The 21,848-nt window shown below is 47.5% G+C and overlaps 1 protein-coding gene across 1 annotated transcript in view; it reads left to right on the top strand.

Annotated features, from left to right (window-relative positions):
- The first annotated feature begins 4,794 nt into the window (after nt 1-4,794).
- Nucleotides 4,795-21,848, top strand: part of gorasp1b (golgi reassembly stacking protein 1b) — a 63,028-nt gene continuing 45,974 nt past the window's right edge. The window contains exons 1-2 of the mRNA XM_072252075.1: nt 4,795-4,923; nt 20,754-20,834. Coding sequence (XP_072108176.1) covers nt 4,861-4,923; nt 20,754-20,834 — 144 coding nt within the window. The 5' untranslated portion in view covers nt 4,795-4,860. The remainder of the gene's footprint in view (nt 4,924-20,753; nt 20,835-21,848) is intronic.

Raw genomic sequence — 21,848 nt, 5'->3', positions numbered from 1 at the left:
GGGGAGGGGGTGGAATCTGCAGCTGGAGTCTCTAAGGCAGTCCTACACTGAGTTCAACGCTGACTAGCAGCTCCTGCGATGCTGCTAGTACCAAACTGTCTGCTGTTCCTTTGGGTTCGTCAGAGGAGGAGCTTGCTACATGGGCAACAGCTTGCTCTCCATACTGTACTGCCCAGGCCTGTGTATCTAGACAGCCAGGACGCAACATCCATAGTCGACCTGGCCGATGTGGAGGCCTCAGACCCTGAAAAAAAGACTGCGACCGTCTCCTTAACTACACTTAGTGGCCACTTTATTAGATACATCTATACACCTACAAGTATCTAATCAGCCAGTCAACTGTGTGGCAGCAACTCAAGGCATAAAAGCATGCAGTCATGGTCAAGAGGTGCAGTTGTTTTTCAGACCAGACAGGGGAAGGAATGTGATCTACAGTAAGTCACTTTGACTGGGGAATGATTGTTGGTGCCAGACAGGGTGGTTTGAGTATCTCAGAAATTGCTGATCTCCTGGGACTTTCACGCGCAAGGGTTCGAAAACTGGGGTCCACAGACCCTTTGCTTAATGGTGTCGGTCCATGGCATAAAAAAGGTTGGGAACCCCTGATCCAGAGTTTACAGAGAACGGTGTGAAAAACAGAAACAAAATCCAGCAAGTGTCAGTTCTGGGGGTGAAAATACCTTGTTAACGAGAGAGGTCCAAGAAGAATGGTCAGACTGGTTCCAGGAAGGCGACAGCAACTCAAATAACCAAGCGTTACAACAGTGGAGTGCAGAACCTCTCTGAATATACAACATGTCGAACCACGAAGTGGATGGGCTGCAGCAGCAGCAGACCATGAATACACACTGGGTGGTCACTTTATTGGGCATGGGAGGTGCCCACTGAGTGTATAGCCCTCGTGATTTTATATAAAGTCACCCCTCAGGCTCCTTCACTTCAGGGAAAACAGTCCCAGCCTATCCCAGCAACACACATCAAAGTTGCTGGTGAACGCAACAGGCCGGGCAGCATCTCTAGGAAGAGGTACAGTCGACGTTTTGGGCCGAGACCCTTCATTAGGACTAACTGGAAGAAGAGCTAGTAAGAGATTTGAAAGTGGGAGGAGGAGATCCAAAATGATAGGAGAAGACAGGAGGGGGAGGGATGGAGCCAAGAGCTGGACAGGTGATTGGCAAAAGGGATACGAGAGGATCATGGGACAGGAGGCCCAGGGAGAAGGAAAAGGGGGAGGCGGGGAACCCAGAGGATGGGCAAGGGGTAGAGTGAGAGGGACAGGGATCTGCTCTCACTCCATCCTCCCACCACCCCACTAGGAATAGGGTTCCCCTTGTCCTCACCTACCTCCCCACCAGTCTCCGGGTCCAACATATTATTCTCCGTAACTTCCGCCACCTCCAACGGGATCCACCACTAAGCACATCTTTCCCTCCCCCCCCCCGCTTTCCACAGGGATTGCTCCCTACGTGACTCCTTTGTCCATTCGTCCCCCCCATCCCTCCCCACCGATCTCCCTCCTAGCACTTATCTTTGTAAGCGGAACAAGTGCTACACATGGCCCTTACACTTCCTCCCCTACCACCATTCAGGGCCCCAGACAGTCCTTCCAGGTGAGGCGACACTTCACCTGTGAGTCGGCTGGGGTGATATACTATGTCCGGTGCTCCCGATGCGGCCTTCTATATATTGGTGAGTCCTGACGCAGACTGGGAGACCGTTTCGCTGAACATCTACGCTCTGTCCGCCAGAGAAAGCAGGATCTCCCAGTGGCCACACATTTTAATTCCACATCCCATTCCCATTCTGATTTATCTATACACAGCCACCTCTACTGTAAAGATGAAGCCACACTCAGGTTGGAGGAACAACACCTTATATTCCGTCTGGGTAGCCCCCAACCTCATGGCATGAACATTGACTTCTCAAACTTTCATTAATGCCCCACCTCCCCCTCGTACCCCATCCCTTATTTATTTATATACACACATTCTTTTTCTCTCTCTCCTTTTTCTCTGTCCCTCTCACTATACCCCTTGCCCATCCTCTGGGTTCCCCCCCCTTTTCTTTCTTCCCGGACCTCCTGTCCCATGATCCTCTCGTATCCCTTTTGCCAATCACCTGTCCAGCTCTTGGCTCCATCCCTCCCCCTCCTGTCTTCTCCTATCATTTTGGATCTCCCCCTCCCCCTCCAACTTTCAAATCTCTTACTCACTCTTCCTTCAGTTAGTCCTGACGAAGGGTCTCGGCCCGAAACGTCAACTGCACCTCTTCCTAGAGATGCTGCCTGGCCTGCTGCGTTCACCAGCAACTTTGATGTGTGTTGCTTGAATTTCCAGCATCTGCAGAATTCCTCGTGCCAGCCTATCCCAGTCTTGCCTTATAACTCTACCCACCCAGTCACGCTAACATCCCTGTAAACAACACATCATTAGCAAACCAAAAAAAAACCCTGAAAGTCGATCCAGTTGTCGCTTCAATCAAAATTTAATATTTTTTTCAAAATACTTCTTGAACATACCAGAGTTAATAGACTCTCTCCGAGCCATGGCTGAGGTGAGACAGTAAACGCCTCCCCTTTAATTCCTGCCGCTAGAAAAAGAAAAGAAAAAAGAAAAAATAATAAGTAATGATTATAAGTATAATTAACACCAGAATGAAGATGCTGCAGGTACCACGCCAATTATTGGGCATGTTATAGAGTTAGCGACAACCGGCGGCACCTCCAGCTGCTGTGATTTGGCCGCGCGTCGCTGCACAACCGTGCGGGACACGTCGCTCCATTGTCTCGCAGCAGAGGGCGCCAGAGGGCCAGGCCGCCGGGAAACTTGAAAACCTTCAATCCAACTACAGTACAGTGGATTTGGAATCATAAGTCGCTGTGTCAGGGAAAGTTGTTTCCTATCGTTATTTTTCCCTCCTGCAATGCTCAAAGCTACATCGCTCTTTTAAAATGTACGATCTAATTTATTTTGCTTTTTCACGAACAGTTTTTGATCCTTTTACTTTAGAGCGCAGCTACAGTTTAGTTGAAGCGTAAAAAGAACTCTGCACCGACTCAGGCAACTTCTGTGAGAATCAGTGAAGCCGAGTTAGTGGTTCAGGGCGATGGGTTTTCATCAGAACTTCTCTTTGTGTTGGTTTGACAATGTAAAAATCGAACACATTGGCTGTGTCAACGAGTTCCTCCTGATCGTTAATCAGTGGAATGTAAACATCCGGGTTTTGGTGCTTTTAGGGGCAAAACATATTCAAGCAATCCGTAAACACGAAGTATGGTGCACTTACAATCCAAGAAACAAAAATAGGAACACTAATCCGATTTAGAAGACACATAACTGTGAGATTGCGACAGATGCGGGAGCGGGGCCGCTGCCTCGGGAGGACTGAGGCAGGAGCGCCACTGGAGGACCAATGCGGGAGGGGAAGAGGGCGCTACCGCAGGAGGACTAAGGCGGGAGGGTTGGTGTGAGGGGTGGGGAGGGGCTACCGTGGGAGGACCGAGGCCGGAGAGGAGGGGGGCGCTACCACGGGAGGACCGAGGTGGGGGTGGGGGGCGCTACCGCGGGAGGACCGAGGCGGGGGTGGGGGCGCTACCGCGGGAGGACCGAGGCGGGGGTGGGGGCGCTACCGCGGGAGGACCGAGGCGGGAGAGGAGGGGGGCGCTACCGCGGGATGACCGAGGCCGGAGAGGAGGGGGGCGCTACCGCGGGATGACCGAGGCCGGAGAGGAGGGGGGCGCTACCGCGGGAGGACCGAGGCGGGGGTGGGGGCGCTACCGCGGGAGGACCGAGGCGGGGGTGGGGGCGCTACCGCGAGAGGACCGAGGCGGGAGAGGAGGGGGGCGCTACCGCGGGATGACCGAGGCCGGAGAGGAGGGGGGCGCTACCACGGGAGGACCGAGGTGGGGGTGGGGGGGACTACCGCGAGAGGACCGAGGCGGGGGTGGGGGCGCTACCGCGAGAGGACCGAGGCGGGGGTGGGGGCGCTACCGCGGGAGGACCGAGGCGGGAGAGGAGGGGGGCGCTACCGCGGGATGACCGAGGCCGGAGAGGAGGGGGGCGCTACCGCGGGATGACCGAGGCCGGAGAGGAGGGGGGCGCTACCGCGGGAGGACCGAGGCGGGGGTGGGGGCGCTACCGCGGGAGGACCGAGGCGGGAGAGGAGGGGGGCGCTACCGCGGGAGGACCGAGGCCGGAGAGGAGGGGGGCGCTACCGCGGGAGGACCGAGGCCGGAGAGGAGGGGGCGCTACCGCGGGAGGACCGAGGCCGGAGAGGAGGGGGGCGCTACCGCGGGAGGACCGAGGCGGGGGTGGGGGCGCTACCGCGGGAGGACCGAGGCGGGGGTGGGGGCGCTACCGCGGGAGGACCGAGGCGGGAGAGGAGGGGGGGCGCTACCGCGGGAGGACCGAGGCCGGAGAGGAGGGGGGCGCTACCGCGGGAGGACCGAGGCCGGAGAGGAGGGGGGCGCTACCGCGGGAGGACCGAGGCGGGGGTGGGGGCGCTACCGCGGGAGGACCGAGGCGGGAGAGGAGGGGGGGCGCTACCGCGGGAGGACCGAGGCCGGAGAGGAGGGGGGCGCTACCGCGGGAGGACCGAGGCCGGAGAGGAGGGGGGCGCTACCGCGGGAGGACCGAGGCGGGGGTGGGGGCGCTACCGCGGGAGGACCGAGGCGGGGGTGGGGGCGCTACCGCGGGAGGACCGAGGCGGGAGAGGAGGGGGGCGCTACCGCGGGAGGACCGAGGCCGGAGAGGAGGGGGGCGCTACCGCGGGAGGACCGAGGCGGGGGTGGGGGCGCTACCGCGGGAGGAGCGCTCCATCTCTCGGTGAAGCTGGGGCTCGGAGCGGGGAACTGAAGCGACGATGGGCGGTTCTCAGAGCACTGACATCCCCAGTGGGGGCAACGAGGGCTTCCATGTCCACGGGGTGGGTAAGAGGGAGCTTGGACCGGTGCCGCGGGAGGGGATGGCGGAGGAACCTTCTGCGGACAGGGGTGGGAGGAGTGCCGGCGTGGCAGCTGACAGAGGCCGGGTCATGGTAGACCAGCGGCTGGGGGGGAGCCTGGACCGCGGCCACCGCTGTCGGTCCCTGCACCCAGCGACCCCTCGTTAATCCTTCTCAAACAAATTAAAAGTTTGTTTGAGTTTTGCTGCTTTCTCCAAAACATTTCTTTCCTTCCAACTCGGCAAAGATTCAGCAAGCGTGAGCTTTGTGCTGGCTGAGCTACATAACATCATTATGAAATAAAACCTGTAGCTAACCGGTTGCAGTTCTCATTTATAGACTGTTTCCAAGTACCTAAGCTAACTTTTGTGGTCTCTATTAATAGTTTCTGGTTGATGTGGGAACGTTGGTATTGGTGAATTTATTTCAAAATGTTTAATACAGTGAAAAGCATGAGTGGTGGAGGCACTCTGTTGATGTGGCATCTATGTTATGGAAAGCAGAGCAAGTTGAATCAGCTAAGTAGATGAGCCCAATTAGTCAACTATTAACGTGAAATTGTCATCCTGTCCTGCAAGCTGTGTCATTTGCAGTTTTTAAACTTTTACCTGCGTACCCAAGGCCAAGCAGTGATCTCAGTGCAAACCTTTGGCATCTCCCCTCTGATCTGAAAAATTTCTACCTTATGCTTCCTGTCCCTTCGCAAACTTTATACCCATGTTGCTAGAGCTGCCTGTATTCCATTACTTTCTTTGTATTAATCCTATTGTAGTGTCATATTAGTGGATATCCAATTCAGAATCAGATTTAATATCACTGGTATATGTCGTGAAGTTTGTTAACTTTACGGCAGCAGTACATCGTAATACTTGATAAATAAAAAGAAAAAACTGAGTTACATTAAGGGTATATGTGTATTGAGTTGTTACATTAAATAGGCAGTGCAAATACAAAAATGGAAAAAGTAGTGAGGTAGTGTTCATGGGTTCAATATCCATTCAGAAATCATATGGCAGAGGGGAAGAAACATTGAGTGTATGTATTCAGGCTTCTGTCCTTCCTTCCTGACAGTAAAATTGTGAAGAGGGCATGTCCTGGGTGGTGGGGATCCTAAGGCACTGCTCCTTGAAGATGTTTTAGATACTACAGAGACCAATACCCATCATAGAGCTGACGAATTTTACAAATTTCTGCAGCTTATTTCAATCTTGCGCTGTACCCTCCCCCCCCCCACCCCGCATACCTCACGGTGATGCAGCCAGTCAGAATGCTCTCCACTCTTCACGGTACATCTGTAGAAGTTTTCCAGTATTTTAGTTGACAAACCAAATCTCCTCAAACTCCCAATGAAATATAGCCACTGTCTTGCCTTCTTTATAGCTGCATCAATATGTTGCATCCAGATCAGGTCCTCAGAGATATTGACAGCAAGGAACTTGAAGTTGCTCTGTCTCTCCACTTCTGATCCCGCTACATAAGATATCAACTACATTTCCCTCTTAGTTTGTACGTTCTCCCTCTGAGTGAGTGGGTTTCCTCCCATGTACTAATTATGAAGTTAGTTGGTTGTTGTAAATTGTCCGGTGATTAGGCTAGGGTTAAATTGGGGATCGCTGGGCAATGCAGCTTGAAGTGGTGGAAGGGTTTATTCTGCGCTGTATCACAGTAAATAAATAAATAAATACTTTGTCAAGGATTTGCCAGGAACTGAGGTTTCAATAGATAAAGGCAGTCTGAAGTGCTGGACTTCATAAGTTTTGCTCAGTACTGTATTTGTCAATGTGGAGGGGAGAGAGTTTGTAAATCTGGTGGAAGCACAGGATGTTGACAATGGTGAGGGTTGGAGCACGGTGGGAGGGTGTGGGACAGTTGGCAGAGGAGGAGTGCCAGGGGCAGCGAGGGGGGGTGTGTGTGTGTGGCATGGATGCAGACTCACCCAGCCCTGAGACACCAGGCAAGGTTATTTGATTCCAAATTGATCATTACAGGATATCTCTCTGGTGCTTCCCTCTCCCTTCCCCTTTTCCCAACCATGATTCCCCTCTCCCTGACCCCTTCCCACTCTCAGTCCACAATAGAGACCCATATCAGAATCAGGTTTATCATCACTCACATATGTCATGAATGTTTTTTTGCAGCAGTACAATGTAATACATAAAATTTCTACAGTACTGTGCAAAAGTCTGATGCACCCCAGCTATATATATATGCCTAAGGCATTTGCACAGTACTACAGGTGGAGAATGATGGAATGCAACATGTAAAAGAGGGAAATAAAAGTAGGATTTTATCTGTACAACCTGAAGTCAACTTCTGTTCAAAGGGTACTTTTGAAAGATTAAAACAGGAAGGAACACAGTAATGGTCACTTTGCACTGAAAGGAGTCCAGGGAGCTATACGTGCAGGATTTTGAACTGGGCAGTGACTGGCTGATCTGAAGTACTCATGGAAAGTCGGCGTTGGTGATTATTCTGTCAATGGGGAGATATTTCAGAAATCCAAGATGGGAAAGTACTTGGGTGTCCCTTTTCAGGGTCAGTTTACAGTTTGAGTCGAGAGAAGGTAAAGGCATTGTTACTACTTATTTTGAGAGAACTAGAATATAAAAGCAAGGAGATACTGCTAAGGATTTATGAGGTGTTGGTCAGACTGCATTTGGACAATTGTGAGCAGTTTTGGGCCCCGTATCGAAGGAAGAATGTGCTGTCCCTGGCGAGGATCCAGAGGACGATCAGGAACATAGAAACCCTACAGTACAATACAGGCCCTTCGGCCCACAATGCTGTGCCAAACATGTACTTACTTTAGAAATTACCTGGGGTACCCCATAGCCCTCTTTTTTTTTTAAGCCCCATGTACCTATCCAGTAGTCTCTTAAAAGACCCTATTGTATTCGTATCCCCCGCCACCACAGTCGCTGGCAGCCCATTCCACGCACTCGCCACTCTCTGTGTAAAAAACTTACCCCTGATATCCCCTCTGTACCTACTTCCAAGCACCTTAAAACTGTGCCCTCTCATGGTAGCCATTTCAGCTCTGGGGAAAAAGCCTCTGACTATCCACATGATCAATGCCTCTCATCATCATATACACCTCTATCAGGTCACCTCTCATCCTCTGTTGCTCCAAGGAGAAAAAGCCAAATTCACTCAACCTATTCTCGTAAGGCACGCTCCCCAATCCAGGCAACTTCCTTGTAAATCTCCTCTGCACCCTTTCATTGGCTTCCACATCCTTCCTGTAGTGAGGTGACCAGAACTGAGCACAGTACTCCAAGTGGGGTCTGACCTGGATCCTGTATAGCTGTAACATTACCTCTCGGCTCCTAAACTCAATCCCACGGTTGATGAAGGCCGATGTACCGTATGCTTTCTTAACCACAGAGTCAACCTACTCAGCAGCTTTGAGCGTCCTATGGACTTGGACCACAAGATTCCTCTGATCCTCCACACTGCCAAGAGTCTTACCATTAATACTATTTTCTGCCATCATATTTGACCTACCAAAATGAACCACCTCACACTTATCTGGGTTGAACTCCATCTGCCACTTCTCAGCCCAGTTTTGCATCCTATCAATGTCCCACTGTAACCTCTGACAGCCCTCCACACTATCCACAACACCTCCAACCTTGTGTCATCAAGACAGAAGAATGAAAGGTTTCACATATGAGGAACATTTGATATCTCTGGGCCTATCCTAGATGGAGTTTAGAAGGATGAGGGAGATGTCATTGAAACCAGCTGGATGTAGGTGGTTTGGATAGACTTGATGCGGAGAGGACATTTCCATTTGTAGGAGATTCTAGGATCCGAATAAAGGAAATGGCCATTTAGAACTGAGCTGAGGAATTTCTTCACCCAGAGTGTGATGAATCAGTGGAGGCAGAGGTTGATAGTTTCCTTATTGGTAAGGGGGTTAGGGATTACAGGGAGAAGGCAGGACAAAGGGATTGAAACGTGACCCAGTGCTAATGTCTCTAGCTCTGATGCGAGTCCAGTTTAGTGTCATCGGCACAAGAACATGTATGCACAGGTGCAAAGAAAAACTTAGTTGCAGCAGCGTCACTGGCACATAAGCAATATTAATACAGAAAACACAAATTATACACATTTTTACAAGCAAAAACACAATCAGAATTTTTTTTAGAAAATATGGTCACATAGTATGGTGCGTTCATGTAGCAGTTGGTGCAATGATTTTTAGTGCTAGTGATTGGGGTTCAATTTTCACCTGCAAGGAGCTTGTACGTTCTCCCTGTGACTGCGTGGATTTCCTCTGGGTTCTCTGGTTTCTGCCCACATTCCACAGATTTACGGTGAGACTTAGTAAGTTGTGGGCTTGCTACAGAACGGTGTCGTAGGCACGGCGCCCCCTGCAGGCTGCCTTCAGCGCATCCTCGGACTGGGTTGGTTGGTGGTTGGTTGGTTGTGAATGCAAACAATGCATTTCGCTGTATATTTTGATGTACATGTAACAAATAAAGCTAATTTACACTTCACTGTAAATGTGCATTGTAGTGCAAAGTGATCCTCTGCTCTATTGATTAGGGTTTTGTCAAATGCTTGGAGAGAAGTTGCTGTCCTTGACCTGGTGCTGTGAGACTTCAGGCTTCTCTAGGTCCTCCTCGGTGGCAGCTTTGAAAAATAGCATAGCTTGGGTGGTGAGGAGCTCCAGTGATAGTTGTTGCCGCCTTGTGGCAGCCCCTGCTGTAGAGACTACCAATGGTGGAGAAAGATACCCGTGATATATTGGGCAGAGTCCACTCTCTGCAGCTTCGTCCTTCGCATTTAAACTGCTGTATGAGACTATGATGCAACCAGTCAGGATACTTTCAATGGAAGAAAAGAAAGTAAACAAGCTAGGGGGCTTTCCTTGTGATTGCATCTATGATATGTGCTGGGTCTCTGATGTGTTAACACCCAGCAATTTAAATAATTTGCCTGTCTCCACCACTGATTTTCCCCAGTGTAGGTGGGCACATTCACCCTCCTTCCCTTTCTTGAAGAGATTCACTTTCTTGCAGGCATTCACAATAAAACATAAATACAATAGAATCATTGAAAAACTACACACAAAGACTGATAAACTTGTTACATACACCTGTTAGGGTGCATTCTCCAGTTACCTTATAAGGTAACCGTAACCTTCAGCCAGGAGCAGATGTCATCAGATGGTTCCCAACCCTCACAGAGTGTTTCAACCCTTAACCACAACACCCTCCAGTTGTTGGGCTGGCAGTGGTGGCCAAATCACTGCCCATCTGCTCCTGGCTTCCAACTCCCCTCCTCTCGCTTACTCCAAATCCAACAAGAGGCTCGTTCTGCCTCTTCCCCCATCCACGAGCTGCTTGTTTTTTGCTCCTTTCGTCCAGGCCCAGATCTGACAACAACCGCCATGCTGATTTAGCTGGGAAACCTCTGCAGCCGATCTCCACAGGGAACAACCATGCCTGCCATCCCTTGTCTTTACACTCCTGCACTAAGGGCTGGTACCTCAAGGCCTTTCTCTCATGGGCCTCTTCCCATCCCTCCTCCCACGGCACAGTCAGCTCAACCAGAATTATTTTCTTGTCAACAACTAATGTGCAAAAAAAAAAGTAAATAATACTGAGATCATGAGTTGCTGAAAGTGAGTCCATAGGATGTTGGTGGTTCCACTGTCCAGTACCAGTCTTCCAAAACAGGTATTCTTCTCTGAGCTCCACCTTGGCAAAACAGCACCAGGAGAACAGAGGAAACAATTCAAAATCTTTCCAAAGCTCTCTTCTCATGGCAACTCCTGAGAATGCTTATCCCACACCGAGAACCTCACATCCTTCTGTGGGAAGCGCTGAGAAGTTTCAGCAAGAATAGCAGGAGTTCACTGCCTCCCAAGTGATCCACCCACCTCTCAGGCACTTCCCCCTGTTGATGGTACCTTTGGGTCTCAGGGTATCTGCATCCACCATCTCAAGACACACAGAACCGGGTCAGAAGCAAATCAACCTTGACCTTAGTGGACTATTGAAGGAGGAGTGACATCATACTGCAAGCTCACTTCTGGAAAGCGCTATAGAGCTATTAAAACGATCTTCACACCATCTTAAAAGATCTTCTCTTCATCTGAGTATGTGATAAACTAGTTAGTGATTCCAAAGATAGCTCGTCACCATCTTGCCTAAAAATCTTTGCCTTGCCAATGGTGCTCAGATCCCAAAAAGAGAAGGCAGTGTAATTTGTATGACCTCTAGCACCAGTTACCCCCCCATTCAATAACATTGTGGTTAATGTTTTGCCTCAATGCCACTTGCCTGCATTAACTCTTGATTCTGTCACTATATCTGTAGACATTACCTGTTAATCTGTTTTCCCAGTCTGCATTGGCAAACTTTGCATTCGTCCCTTCATAGTTATTTAAAGTCTGAAACTTGCACTGTGAGCTAATTATAAACACAAGAGATTCGTCAGATGCTGGAAATCCAGAGCAGCACACACAAAATGTTGGAGGCACGCAGTAGATCAGGCAGTATCCATGGAAAGGAATAAACAGTTGATGTTTTGGGCCAAGACCGATCTTGTTCAGACATAATGGAATTGTATATGCAGATTACAATTATTCTTCATCAGAGGATTCTTTGCAACAGGGGTTCCCAACCTTTTTATGCCAAATACCAATACCGTTAAGCAGGTTGGAAACCCCTGCTCTACAGTGAGGTCTTCAATTACCCTATTCCTTTGTTCCATGAAATAGTCTTGAAGATGTTCTTTGAGTACATCTTGAGGCTTCCATTACTAACTTGATGTGTCCAATCTGTTTGGTTTCATCCGAGTGCCGCGGTTTCCTCACGTTTCAAGGACGTACAGTTAGCATTAGGTTTAGTGGGTTGTGGACGTGCTATGATACTGCCCCTAGGACAATCCTCGGACTGCGTTGGTCGTCAACGTAAACAGTGCATTGCACAGTATATTTGGATATATATATGACAAATAAGGCTATAAAAAGTACATTATAGTGTGTAGTGGTCATAGTGTTGCTTTGCTGTTGCTTTGATTAGTGCTTTGCCAGTTAGTTGAAGGGAAGTAGCTGTTCTTGAACCTGATGGTGTGTGACTTCAGGCTTCTGCACCTCCTGCCCAATGGTAGTCATGAAGAGATGGAGTGGGCCAGATGGTGGAGATCTTTGATGATAGATGTTGTGGATGGTGGAGAAAGATGTGATGTATTGGGCAGAGTCCGCTGCTCTCTCTGCAGCCTCTTTCTTCACATTTGAGTGGCTCTTCTAGACCATGATGCAGCCAGTTAGGATACTTCTTCAACTTTGTCTCTCTGTGAAAATTAAAGTCACCCACAATTATTCCTTACAAGCTCCTATTTTTAATTTGTCTGATAGATTACCAGCTACTTGAGAACCCATCAATAGACGACCCCCTGGAAGAACATTGTACTTGAGTGGAGTGATTGCATTACCACTACTTTAGATTAGCACTAGAGAGTTCTTTCCCTTGCTGTTTATCTTCTCCACCCAGTCTGATTCATCATCTTGATATTCTGAGCCAAAGTAATTTATTTCTACCTCATTGATTTAGTCATAGAACACTGCAGCACAGAAACAGGCCCTTCAGCTCGTCTAGTCCATGCCAATTTATTAATCAGTCTTCTGCCATCGACCTGCACACGCACCATAGCCCTCCATATCTATTGAAATCGAACCGGAATCCACCACTTCCACTGACTGCTCAGTCCACACTCTCATCCTTTGTTAACAATAGTACCCACCCCCTTTTGTATTTTGCCTATGAGTCATGAGCAATAGAACAGGGAAATAAACCCTTACACCCACTGAATCTGCATCAGCCACTCATTTGCACTGCACCAATGTTAATCCTTTTATTTTTTTATGCTTCTGAAATGTCAAGTACTCAAGAACGTTTAGTCCTTAACCGTAGTCACTTTCCACCGCTTCTCTTAATGGCCTTTGGATCATTCCCATTATGTCTACTTGTGTGCTAAGTTTGTTTAAATAGTTGTTACTGTGACATGCATTCAGATAAAGAGCCTTTAACGTTGTATTTTTCCCATTTTCCCCTTCTTGATATTTCTAGGTGCATCCTTGTGTTTGTCCACTATGTTCCTTCCTGTCGAACCCTGGTTGTTATTGCCTTGTCTTTTCTCTGATCTTTGCCTTTGCCCAATTTTCTTTCCCAGTCCCCATATTTCATGACTTCCCCAAGTGTTTTGAATGCCAATTAATCTCAATCATGAACCTATCCAATGCATGGAGTATGTACAACACATCTCTCTATAAATGGGAAAGGCTACTATAGCGTAAATGGTTTTGCCCTGATCCTTTGGCATTGTAAATTCAAGTCTGCAATTGGAAATTTATATTCATTTAATGAACGAGTTAGGATTAATAATAATAACCATTGAGCTACCAGATTGATCTTCTAGTGAGGTTAATGGTCTTGGATGAATAAAATAAGTTCACAAAATGAATTATTAAAAATTGTAATTATACACTCAGTGGCTACTTTATCAGGTATGTCTGTACACTTGTACACTTGCTTGTTAATGCAAATAACTAATCAGCTAGTTATCTGGCAGCAACTCAATACATAAAAGCATGAAGACATGGCCAAGAGTATTCAGACCAAACGTTAGAATGGGGAAGAAATATGATATAAGTAACTTTGACATGGAATGATTGTTGATGCCAGATGGGTGGTTTGAATATCTCAGAAACTGCTGATTGCCTGGGTTTTTCACGCACAACAGTCTCTAGAGTTTACAGAGAATGGTGCGAAAAACAAACAAAAAACATCCAGCAGTTCTGTGGGCAAAAAAGCCTTGTTAATGAGAGAGGTTAGAGGTGAATGGCCAGACTGGTTCAAGCTGTCCAGAAGGCAACAGTAACTCAAAAAACCGTATTACAACAGTGATAGAAAACAGTGACATAGAAGAACAGTCTCCGTCATCAAAGGTCCTCACTACCCAGCTCATGTCCTTTTTTGCGTTGCTGCCATCAGGTAGAAGGTACAAATGCCTCAGGACTTGCACCACCTGGTTCAAGAAGACCAGAAGACATAAAAGCGGAATTAGGCCATTTGACCCATCAAGTCTGCTCCACCATGCAATTATGGCTGATCCTTTTCTCCCCGTAACCTTTGATGCCATGTCCAATCAAGAACCTATCAATCTCTGCCTTAAATACATCTAATGACCTGGCCTCCTCAGCTGCCTGTGGTAACAAATTCCACAAATTCACCACCCTCTGGCTAATGAAATTTCTCTGCATCTCTTTTTTAAATGGATGCCCCTCTATTCTGAGGCTGTGCCCTCTTGTCCTAGACTCCCCCCACAATGGGAAATGTCCTTTCCATATCTACGCTGTCTAGGCCTTCCAACATTCAGAAGATTTCAGTGAGATCCCCCTCATTCTTCTGAATTCCAGCATTCCTCGTATGATAACCCTTTCATTCCCAGAATCATCTTCGTGAGCCTTCTCCATCTTCCAACATTGTATTTCATTTGCCACTCTTCTGCCCGTTCTCCTAATTTGTCTAAGTCCCTCTGCAGCCTTCCTGTTTCCTCAACACTACCTGTCTTTCAACCAACCTTCATATCATCTGCAAATGTGACAACAAAGACATCTATTCCATCACCTAAATCATTGATAGGAAAGGTACATTGCATCCGGAGTTTCTCCAGTTAGCGGACGATTTCCCTCCACGCCTCTCTGACATAGTGGGGAACCGCGTACGAGGCAAGTTACAGCAGTGGTTTGCCATTGCCTTCTGCTGGGTGAGTTTCCAAAGAGATCACCAGCTCGTAACACAGCACGGATGGAAAGCATGTAAGGGAGCTGGCTGGATTCGAACTTGGGACCTTTCATCCCGAAGTCCGGCACTGATGCCACTACGCCACCAGCCGGGTCAAATCATTGATATACAGCATAAAAAGATGCAGTCCCAACACCGACCCCTGTGGAACATCACTAGTCACTGGCAGCCAACCAGAAAAGTATCCTTTTATTCCCACTTGCTGCCTCCCACCAATCAGCCAATGGTTTAACCATGTTAGTAACTTTCCTGTAATACTATGGGCTATTAACTTGGTAAGCAGCCTTGTGTGAGGCATCTTGTCAAAGACCTTCTGAAAGTCCAAATATACAACATCCACTGCATCCCCTTTATCTATCCTAATTGTAATCTCCTCAAAGAATTCCAATAGGTTCATCAGGCAAGAATTTCCCTTAAGGAAGCCATGCTGACTTTGACCTATCTTGCCCTGTGTCACCAAATACTCTATAATCTCATAGTTAACAATTGACTTCAACATCTTCTCAACCACTGAGGTCAGGCTAACTTTTGATTAATAGGACTGGATGTTACAATCCCTAAAGTTGCTGCACTGCACTTGACTTGAGTGGAAGTAGTTCTTAAAGATGACCACCAGATGATGTTGTTTCCATTACGACACATCTTTAGTCGTGTACCTTGACGTCACTGGGTGTTTCGGCCTTTTATCACAAGGCTGCCTCGGCCGAGGCAGGCCCACCTCAGGCTGATCAGACCTGGGTGTGTGTCACACGGTTCGTCTCTAGAGGGTCACTTGGCAGCCCAGACAGCACCCCTTCTTTTCAGCCACAGCCAGTGACTGCTCATTTCGGCGGCATTAGCAAGTGCTTTGATTGCTTTCCTATGGGCCTGCCTCTGACTCCTACTTCCCTCAGCAGCCTTACAGTGGGACTGGCTACAAAGCTCCTGAACCCCACCTCAACTGGGCGCACTTTTATGTTCCGGCCTCGCTCCTTTGCTTCAACTGCAAGGTTGGCGTATTGCAGCCTTTTCCGTTCGTAAGCCTCATCCACAGCATCTTCCCAGGAGGCCGTCAGCTCAATGATAAAGACGCGCCGACGGGAGTTGGACCAAAGGAACAGGTCAGGCCGCAGGTTGGTCGTTGCAATTTCAGAAGGGAAGGTAAGTTTCTAGCCTAAATCAACACGCATTTCCCAGTCCCTGGGGGCACTCAGCGGGCTGGGCATGAGTCGTGAGGCAAGGGGTTAGCCCCCGGTTTCTCTCCTTCCCGGATGAAGGATGGTAGTTGTGGGACCGTTGTCTGGGCATTGAGAGGCCTGGCGTTGGTGGTTACTCTCTTACACTCAAGTTCAGCTGCCAAACACCTCAACACTTGGTTGTGTCACCAGGTGTATCTGCCTTGTGTTAGGCTGGTTTTGCAACTGATCAAGATGTGCTTGAGGGATGCCGGAACTGCGCACAGAGGACAGGCTGGATCCTCTCCCAGCCCAAGATTTAGGTTTGTAGGAGAGGGCAGGACATAACATGTTGCTCTGATGATGAAGCTCAATCTGTTTGTCTCCAGGCTCTACAGCTCACTCCATGTGATTTTCCTCCTCTCAACACCCTCCCACCTCGTCCAGCAGCCTTGCTTGGTTTGGGACATTGCTTTGGCACACCTGGCTGCTGCTTCTTGGAGGCGCACCACCTCCACCACCAGGTGCCAGCGTTCAGTTGTAGTAGCCTTTTGCCAGGTAGGTTTCATCACTCCAAGGCCAAAGCCTCCTCTGCCCTGTTGGACATAGCTCACTATGTCCCGGTGTCAGAGGGCGGCTTCTGCGTCCGGTACTGCTGCGGCTGGGGTCCATTTCTTCCCTGTTGCTAGAGCAGGAGCAATGCCTCTTACGATTGGGTCCCGAGATCTTTTGAGTGTCATTTCCAGCCTTGCTTTGGCACATTTGTATTCCTCCACCAGGCTAGAAGTTGGCAGAGAAAGGGCTCCGTTCCCATAAAGTCCTATGCTGCTATAATTTCCTTTCTTAAAGAGTGGAGTGAGATTTGCAACTTTCCAGTCACCTGGAACTATGCCAGAGTCCAATGATTTCTGAAAGATCATTACCAATGCCTCCACAATCTCTACCGCTACCTCCTTCAGAACCCTAGGGTGCAGATAATCTGGTCCGGGTAACTTAAGCACCTTTCGGTCTTTCAGCTTTTTGAGCACCTTCTCCCTTGTAATGGTAACTGCACTCTCTTCTCTTCTCTCACACCCTTCAACACCTGGCACACTGCTAGCATCTTCCACAGTGAAGACTGATGCAAAATACTCATTCAGTTCATCTACCATCTCCTTGTCCCCAGTTATAATTTCTCTGGCCTCATTTTCCACTCTCATCTCTCTTTTATTTTTACCTGCTTGAAAAAGTTTTGACTATCCACTTTGATATCATTTGCTAGCTTGCTTTCATATTTCATCTTTTCCCTCCTAATGACTCTTTTAATTGCTCTCTGAAGGTTTTTAAAACTTCCTCTTGTCAGCCACAGTGGTACTATTTTCCCATTTGAGTATTTCTTCGTTTTTTGAATACATCTATTCTGCACCTTCCTCATTTTTCCCAGAAACTCGTGCCATTGCTGTCCTGCCAGTAACTCCTTCCAATGTACTTTGGCCAACTCCTCTCTTATACCACTGTAATTTCCCTTTCTCCACAGAAATACTGCCACATCAGAATTTACTTTCGCCCTATCAAATTTCAAGTTGAACACAATCATATTGTGATTACTGTCTCCTCAGAGTTCTTTTACCTTAAGCTCCCTAATCACCTCCGGTTCATTACATCAGGGGTCCCCAACCTTCTTTGTACCGCGGACCAGTTTATTATCGACAATATTCTTGCGGACCGGCCGACCGGGGGTGGGGGGGGGGGTGTAGGGTTGCCAACGGACAAGAGTAGCAGTCAAATACGGGACGCTTGTGTTTACACCGAGGAAGACTACCATGACCATGAAGCCTTGTGCAGGCACCTGTGTGCGCATGTGTGATGTGTACATGCTGATTTTTTTCTCTACAAATCGTTTTTGGCGATTCTGTTCAGTGAAACTACACTGTACATATATTATTTCTACTTTATATAGGCTGTGTGTTTATCATATCATTTCTGCTTTTACTCTCTGTTAGTGTTATTTTAGATTTTATGTGTTACTTGGTATGATTTGGTGGGTTATTTTTTGGGTCTGGGAACGCTCAAAAATTTTACCCATATAAATTAATGGTAATTATTCTTTACTCCATTTTGGCACAAAAAGTTTCATGGGAACGCTCTACCTTAGCAGGGAAATATGGGACAAGGGTGGTCCGATATGGGAGAAACCAATTTTGCCCAATAAATGGGATGTCCCGGCAAATACAGGACAGTTGGCAACCCTGGGGGGGGAGCGGTGTTAATCACAACCGGAATATCGGTGATAAGTGGCTAATACACTCAATTTCGTTTCTAAAAGGGTTTATCTAACGAATTTAATATTAAACACACACCGCATATTTTCCTAGCGTGAGTAATATGATAAGTCAATTATAAGTCACTTATAAGTCAATAGCATCATAACATTTTAAGTAACGTTTGGATATTAAACACAGTGCATATTTTCCCCGTATGAACATATAAAATCATTACAACACACCAATATCGCTGAATCAGTGGGAGCCCTGGGCTTGTTTTCCTGCAACAAGACAGTCCCATCGAGGGGTGATGGGAGACAGTGATACTGGAAGGGGGTTCCTTATGTCCAGTCTATTCCGCAATTTAGTTTCCGTTACATTCATCGCAGAGATATGTTGGAAATGGAAGCAACGTTTTCAGTGCTTCCGTGGCTCTCTCAGGATGTTCAGCCTTGATTTTGATCCAGAATGCCGACAGAGATGTTATGTCAAACATATTTTTCAGCCCGCCGTCATATGCAAGCTCGAGGAGTTGATCTTCTTCCTGCGCTGACATGGATGAACTCGCGTGCGTTCAAATTCAACAGTGGGCGTGACAGGGAATGAGGAAAGGTGCACCTGACCCATATTGCCAAATCACCCATATCGTTTCCTCGCAGCCCGGTAACGCATGTTTTGCGGCCCGGTGGTTGGGGACCGCTGCATTACATAACACCCACTCCGGTATAGCAATCCCCGAGTAGGCTCAACAACAAACTGCTCTAAAATGCCATCTTGTAGGCATTCAACAAACTCACTCTCTTGAGGTCCATTATCAACCTGATCTTCCCAATTGTTAAAATCACTCAGGAGTATCATAGCATTTCCATTTTGACTCACCTTTTCTATTTCCTGTTGTAATCTATGGTTCACATCCCAGCTACTGTTGGGAGGCCTGTGTACAACTGCCCTCAGGGTCCTTTTACCCTTGGAGTTTCTTTACTCAACCCACAAGGATTCAACATCTTCTGATCCTATTTTTCTACTGATTTGATGCCATTCTTTGCCAGCAGAGCCACGTCAGCCCCTTTGCCTACGCTCCTATCCCTTTGATACAACATGTAACCTTCAGCCACAATTCAGTGATGGCCACACCAGCGTACTTGACTATCTGTAATAGCGCAACAAGATCATCCACCATATTTTTTATACTCTGTGAATTGAGATCTAACACTTTAAGTACTGCATTTGCTACCCTTTTTGATTCTGCATCCCTAATGCACTGGTACTCACCCTGCTGGCTGCAGTTTTGTCCTATCATCTGCCTGCTCTTCCTAACAGTCTGATTGCATGCTGCCGCCTTTTTTTACCATCCATCCTATCCTGAGTTCCTTCACTCCGGTTCCAATCCCCCTGCCAAATTAGTTTAAACCCTCCCCAACATCTCTAAAAACCTGCCTGCGAGAATATTGGTCCCCCTCGGGTTCAGGTGCAATCCATTACTTTTGTACAGGTTGTACCTCCCCCAGAAGAGATCCTAATAATCCAAGAACCTGAAGCCCTGCCCCCTGAACCAGCTTCTCAGCCATGTATTAATCTGCCAAATCATCCTGTTTCTAACCTCACTGGTGTGTGACACAGGCAGCAATCCAGAAATTGCTACCCTGGAGGTCCTGCTTCTCAGCTTTCTGACTAGCTCTCTGAATTCTCTTTTCTGGACCTCTTTGCTTTTCTTTCCTATGTCATTGGTATCAATAGCAGACATCTGGCTGCTCTCCCTCTCCCTCCAAAATGCTGTGGATTCTATCCGAGACATCCCTGACCCTGGCACCTGGGAGGCAGCATACTATTCGGGTGTCCCGTTCATGTCCACAGAATCACCTGTCTGTTCCCCTGACTATTGAGTCCCCTATCACTACCACTCCCCTCTTCTCCCTCTTTCATACTGCATCATGGACCCATGCTCCGTGCCAGTAACCTTGTCTCCGTGGCAATCCCCTGAGAGGTTACTACCCCTCAACCATCAGGCTCTTGAACAAAAGGGGATAATAGCACTCACTTGCCCATCCATTGAGATGTTCCCACAGCCAATGGTCTCACTTTAAGGACTATCTTTTTATTTCATGCTCTCATTATTTATTGCTATTTATTTATATTTGTATTTGCACAGTTTGTTGTTCATTGATCCTGTTACGTTACTGTTCTTTACATTTGCTAAGTGTGCTTGCAGAAAAAGAATCTCAGGGATGCATGTGGTGGCATGTTTGTACTCTGATAATAAATTTTATTTTAAACTTAGAACTTTTTGAACTTTGGTGTGCAGAAGAGTATCTCTGAACGCACAATATGACACTGCTTGTATATTCAATTAAGTAAGAAGTTAGGGTCAATGGTAATGGCCATAGAACTACCAGATTGTTATGTTAGGTCAGTAGTTTTAGATGAATAAATTAAGTTCACAACATTAAAACACTAGAAATTTGTAACTATATATACTGTAAATCATGTTAATGTAGGACCAGTATAAATACGATGGTATCTGTTTCCATACTGTATCTCCCTATGGCTCCTGTGACAATTTATTCTGTGTTAATTTTCTTTTCCCTTTTTTGTAGGTCCAAGATAATTCTCCAGCACAAAAAGCAGGCTTAGAGCCATTCTTTGACTTCATCCTCACCATTGGAAATACTAGGCTGGTAAGTCATTTGTGTTGTGTATTTAATATTTAAGTAATAGTTGTGTAAATTTACATATATGTTGGTTGATTAAGCGTTCTTGTTTATTTAAGTAATTCATTACGAGTTACATGAAACCACTATACAGGACTACTTGCATGCAAAACACCATAAGCAGCAAATATAGACAGAGCAAAGTGGTCCCACAACCAATGGATCAGATTTTTTTTTTGGTGTGTGCCTGCGTGCGTGAGTCTGTGCGTGTGCGTGCGTGCATCTGTGATGATGTCTTTTTCATAGCTTTTACAAGGCGCGGAGCGAGAGAGAGAGAGACTGAGTGACGCGCCACTCCTCACACAGACATTTATGCAGTACTTTTCCCTTTATTTTATGAGGTTGAGTTGGGATCGTGACACTCAACCCGGCATGGATGAAAAGCGTACTCAGGAGCGGACCCGACTGGTCCTGGGTTTGGCACTGATGCCACTGCGCCACCAGCTGGCCCCCAGTGGATCAGATCTAGGCTCCGTAGTCCTGCCACATCCAGCCATGTATGGTGGTGGACAATCAAACAGCTCACTGGAGGGGAAGACTCCACAAATATCCCCATCCTCAATAATAGAGGAGCCCAGCACACCTTTGCTAAAGGTAAGGCTGAGGCATTTGCAATAATCTTTAGTCAGAAGTGCCAAGTAGATGATCCAGCTCGGCCTCCTCCAGAAGTCCCCAGCATCCCAGATGTCAATACACAGCTAATCCGATTCACTCCATGTGATAGCAAGAAACGGCTGAAAGCACTGGATACTGCAAAGGCCATGGACCCAGACAAAATCCCGGCAATGGTCCTGAAATAAGCAGAATCCACAACACGAGGAGTCCACTTCAACGTATGTGGCTGTGTTGAAGAGGTTGTCTGAGCATTGTCAGTTTGGTAATGGGCTTAATGATGCACTGAGGGATCATTTAGTCTGTGAAATCTTAAAAGAAACCATTCAACAAAACATCTAACTGAAGCACAACTTACATTTAAAAGGG

The sequence above is a fragment of the Mobula birostris genome, chromosome 3 (genome assembly GCF_030028105.1).
Source record: "Mobula birostris isolate sMobBir1 chromosome 3, sMobBir1.hap1, whole genome shotgun sequence".
NCBI lineage: Eukaryota > Metazoa > Chordata > Chondrichthyes > Myliobatiformes > Myliobatidae > Mobula > Mobula birostris.
This window is presented reverse-complemented; position numbering and strand designations above follow the sequence as displayed.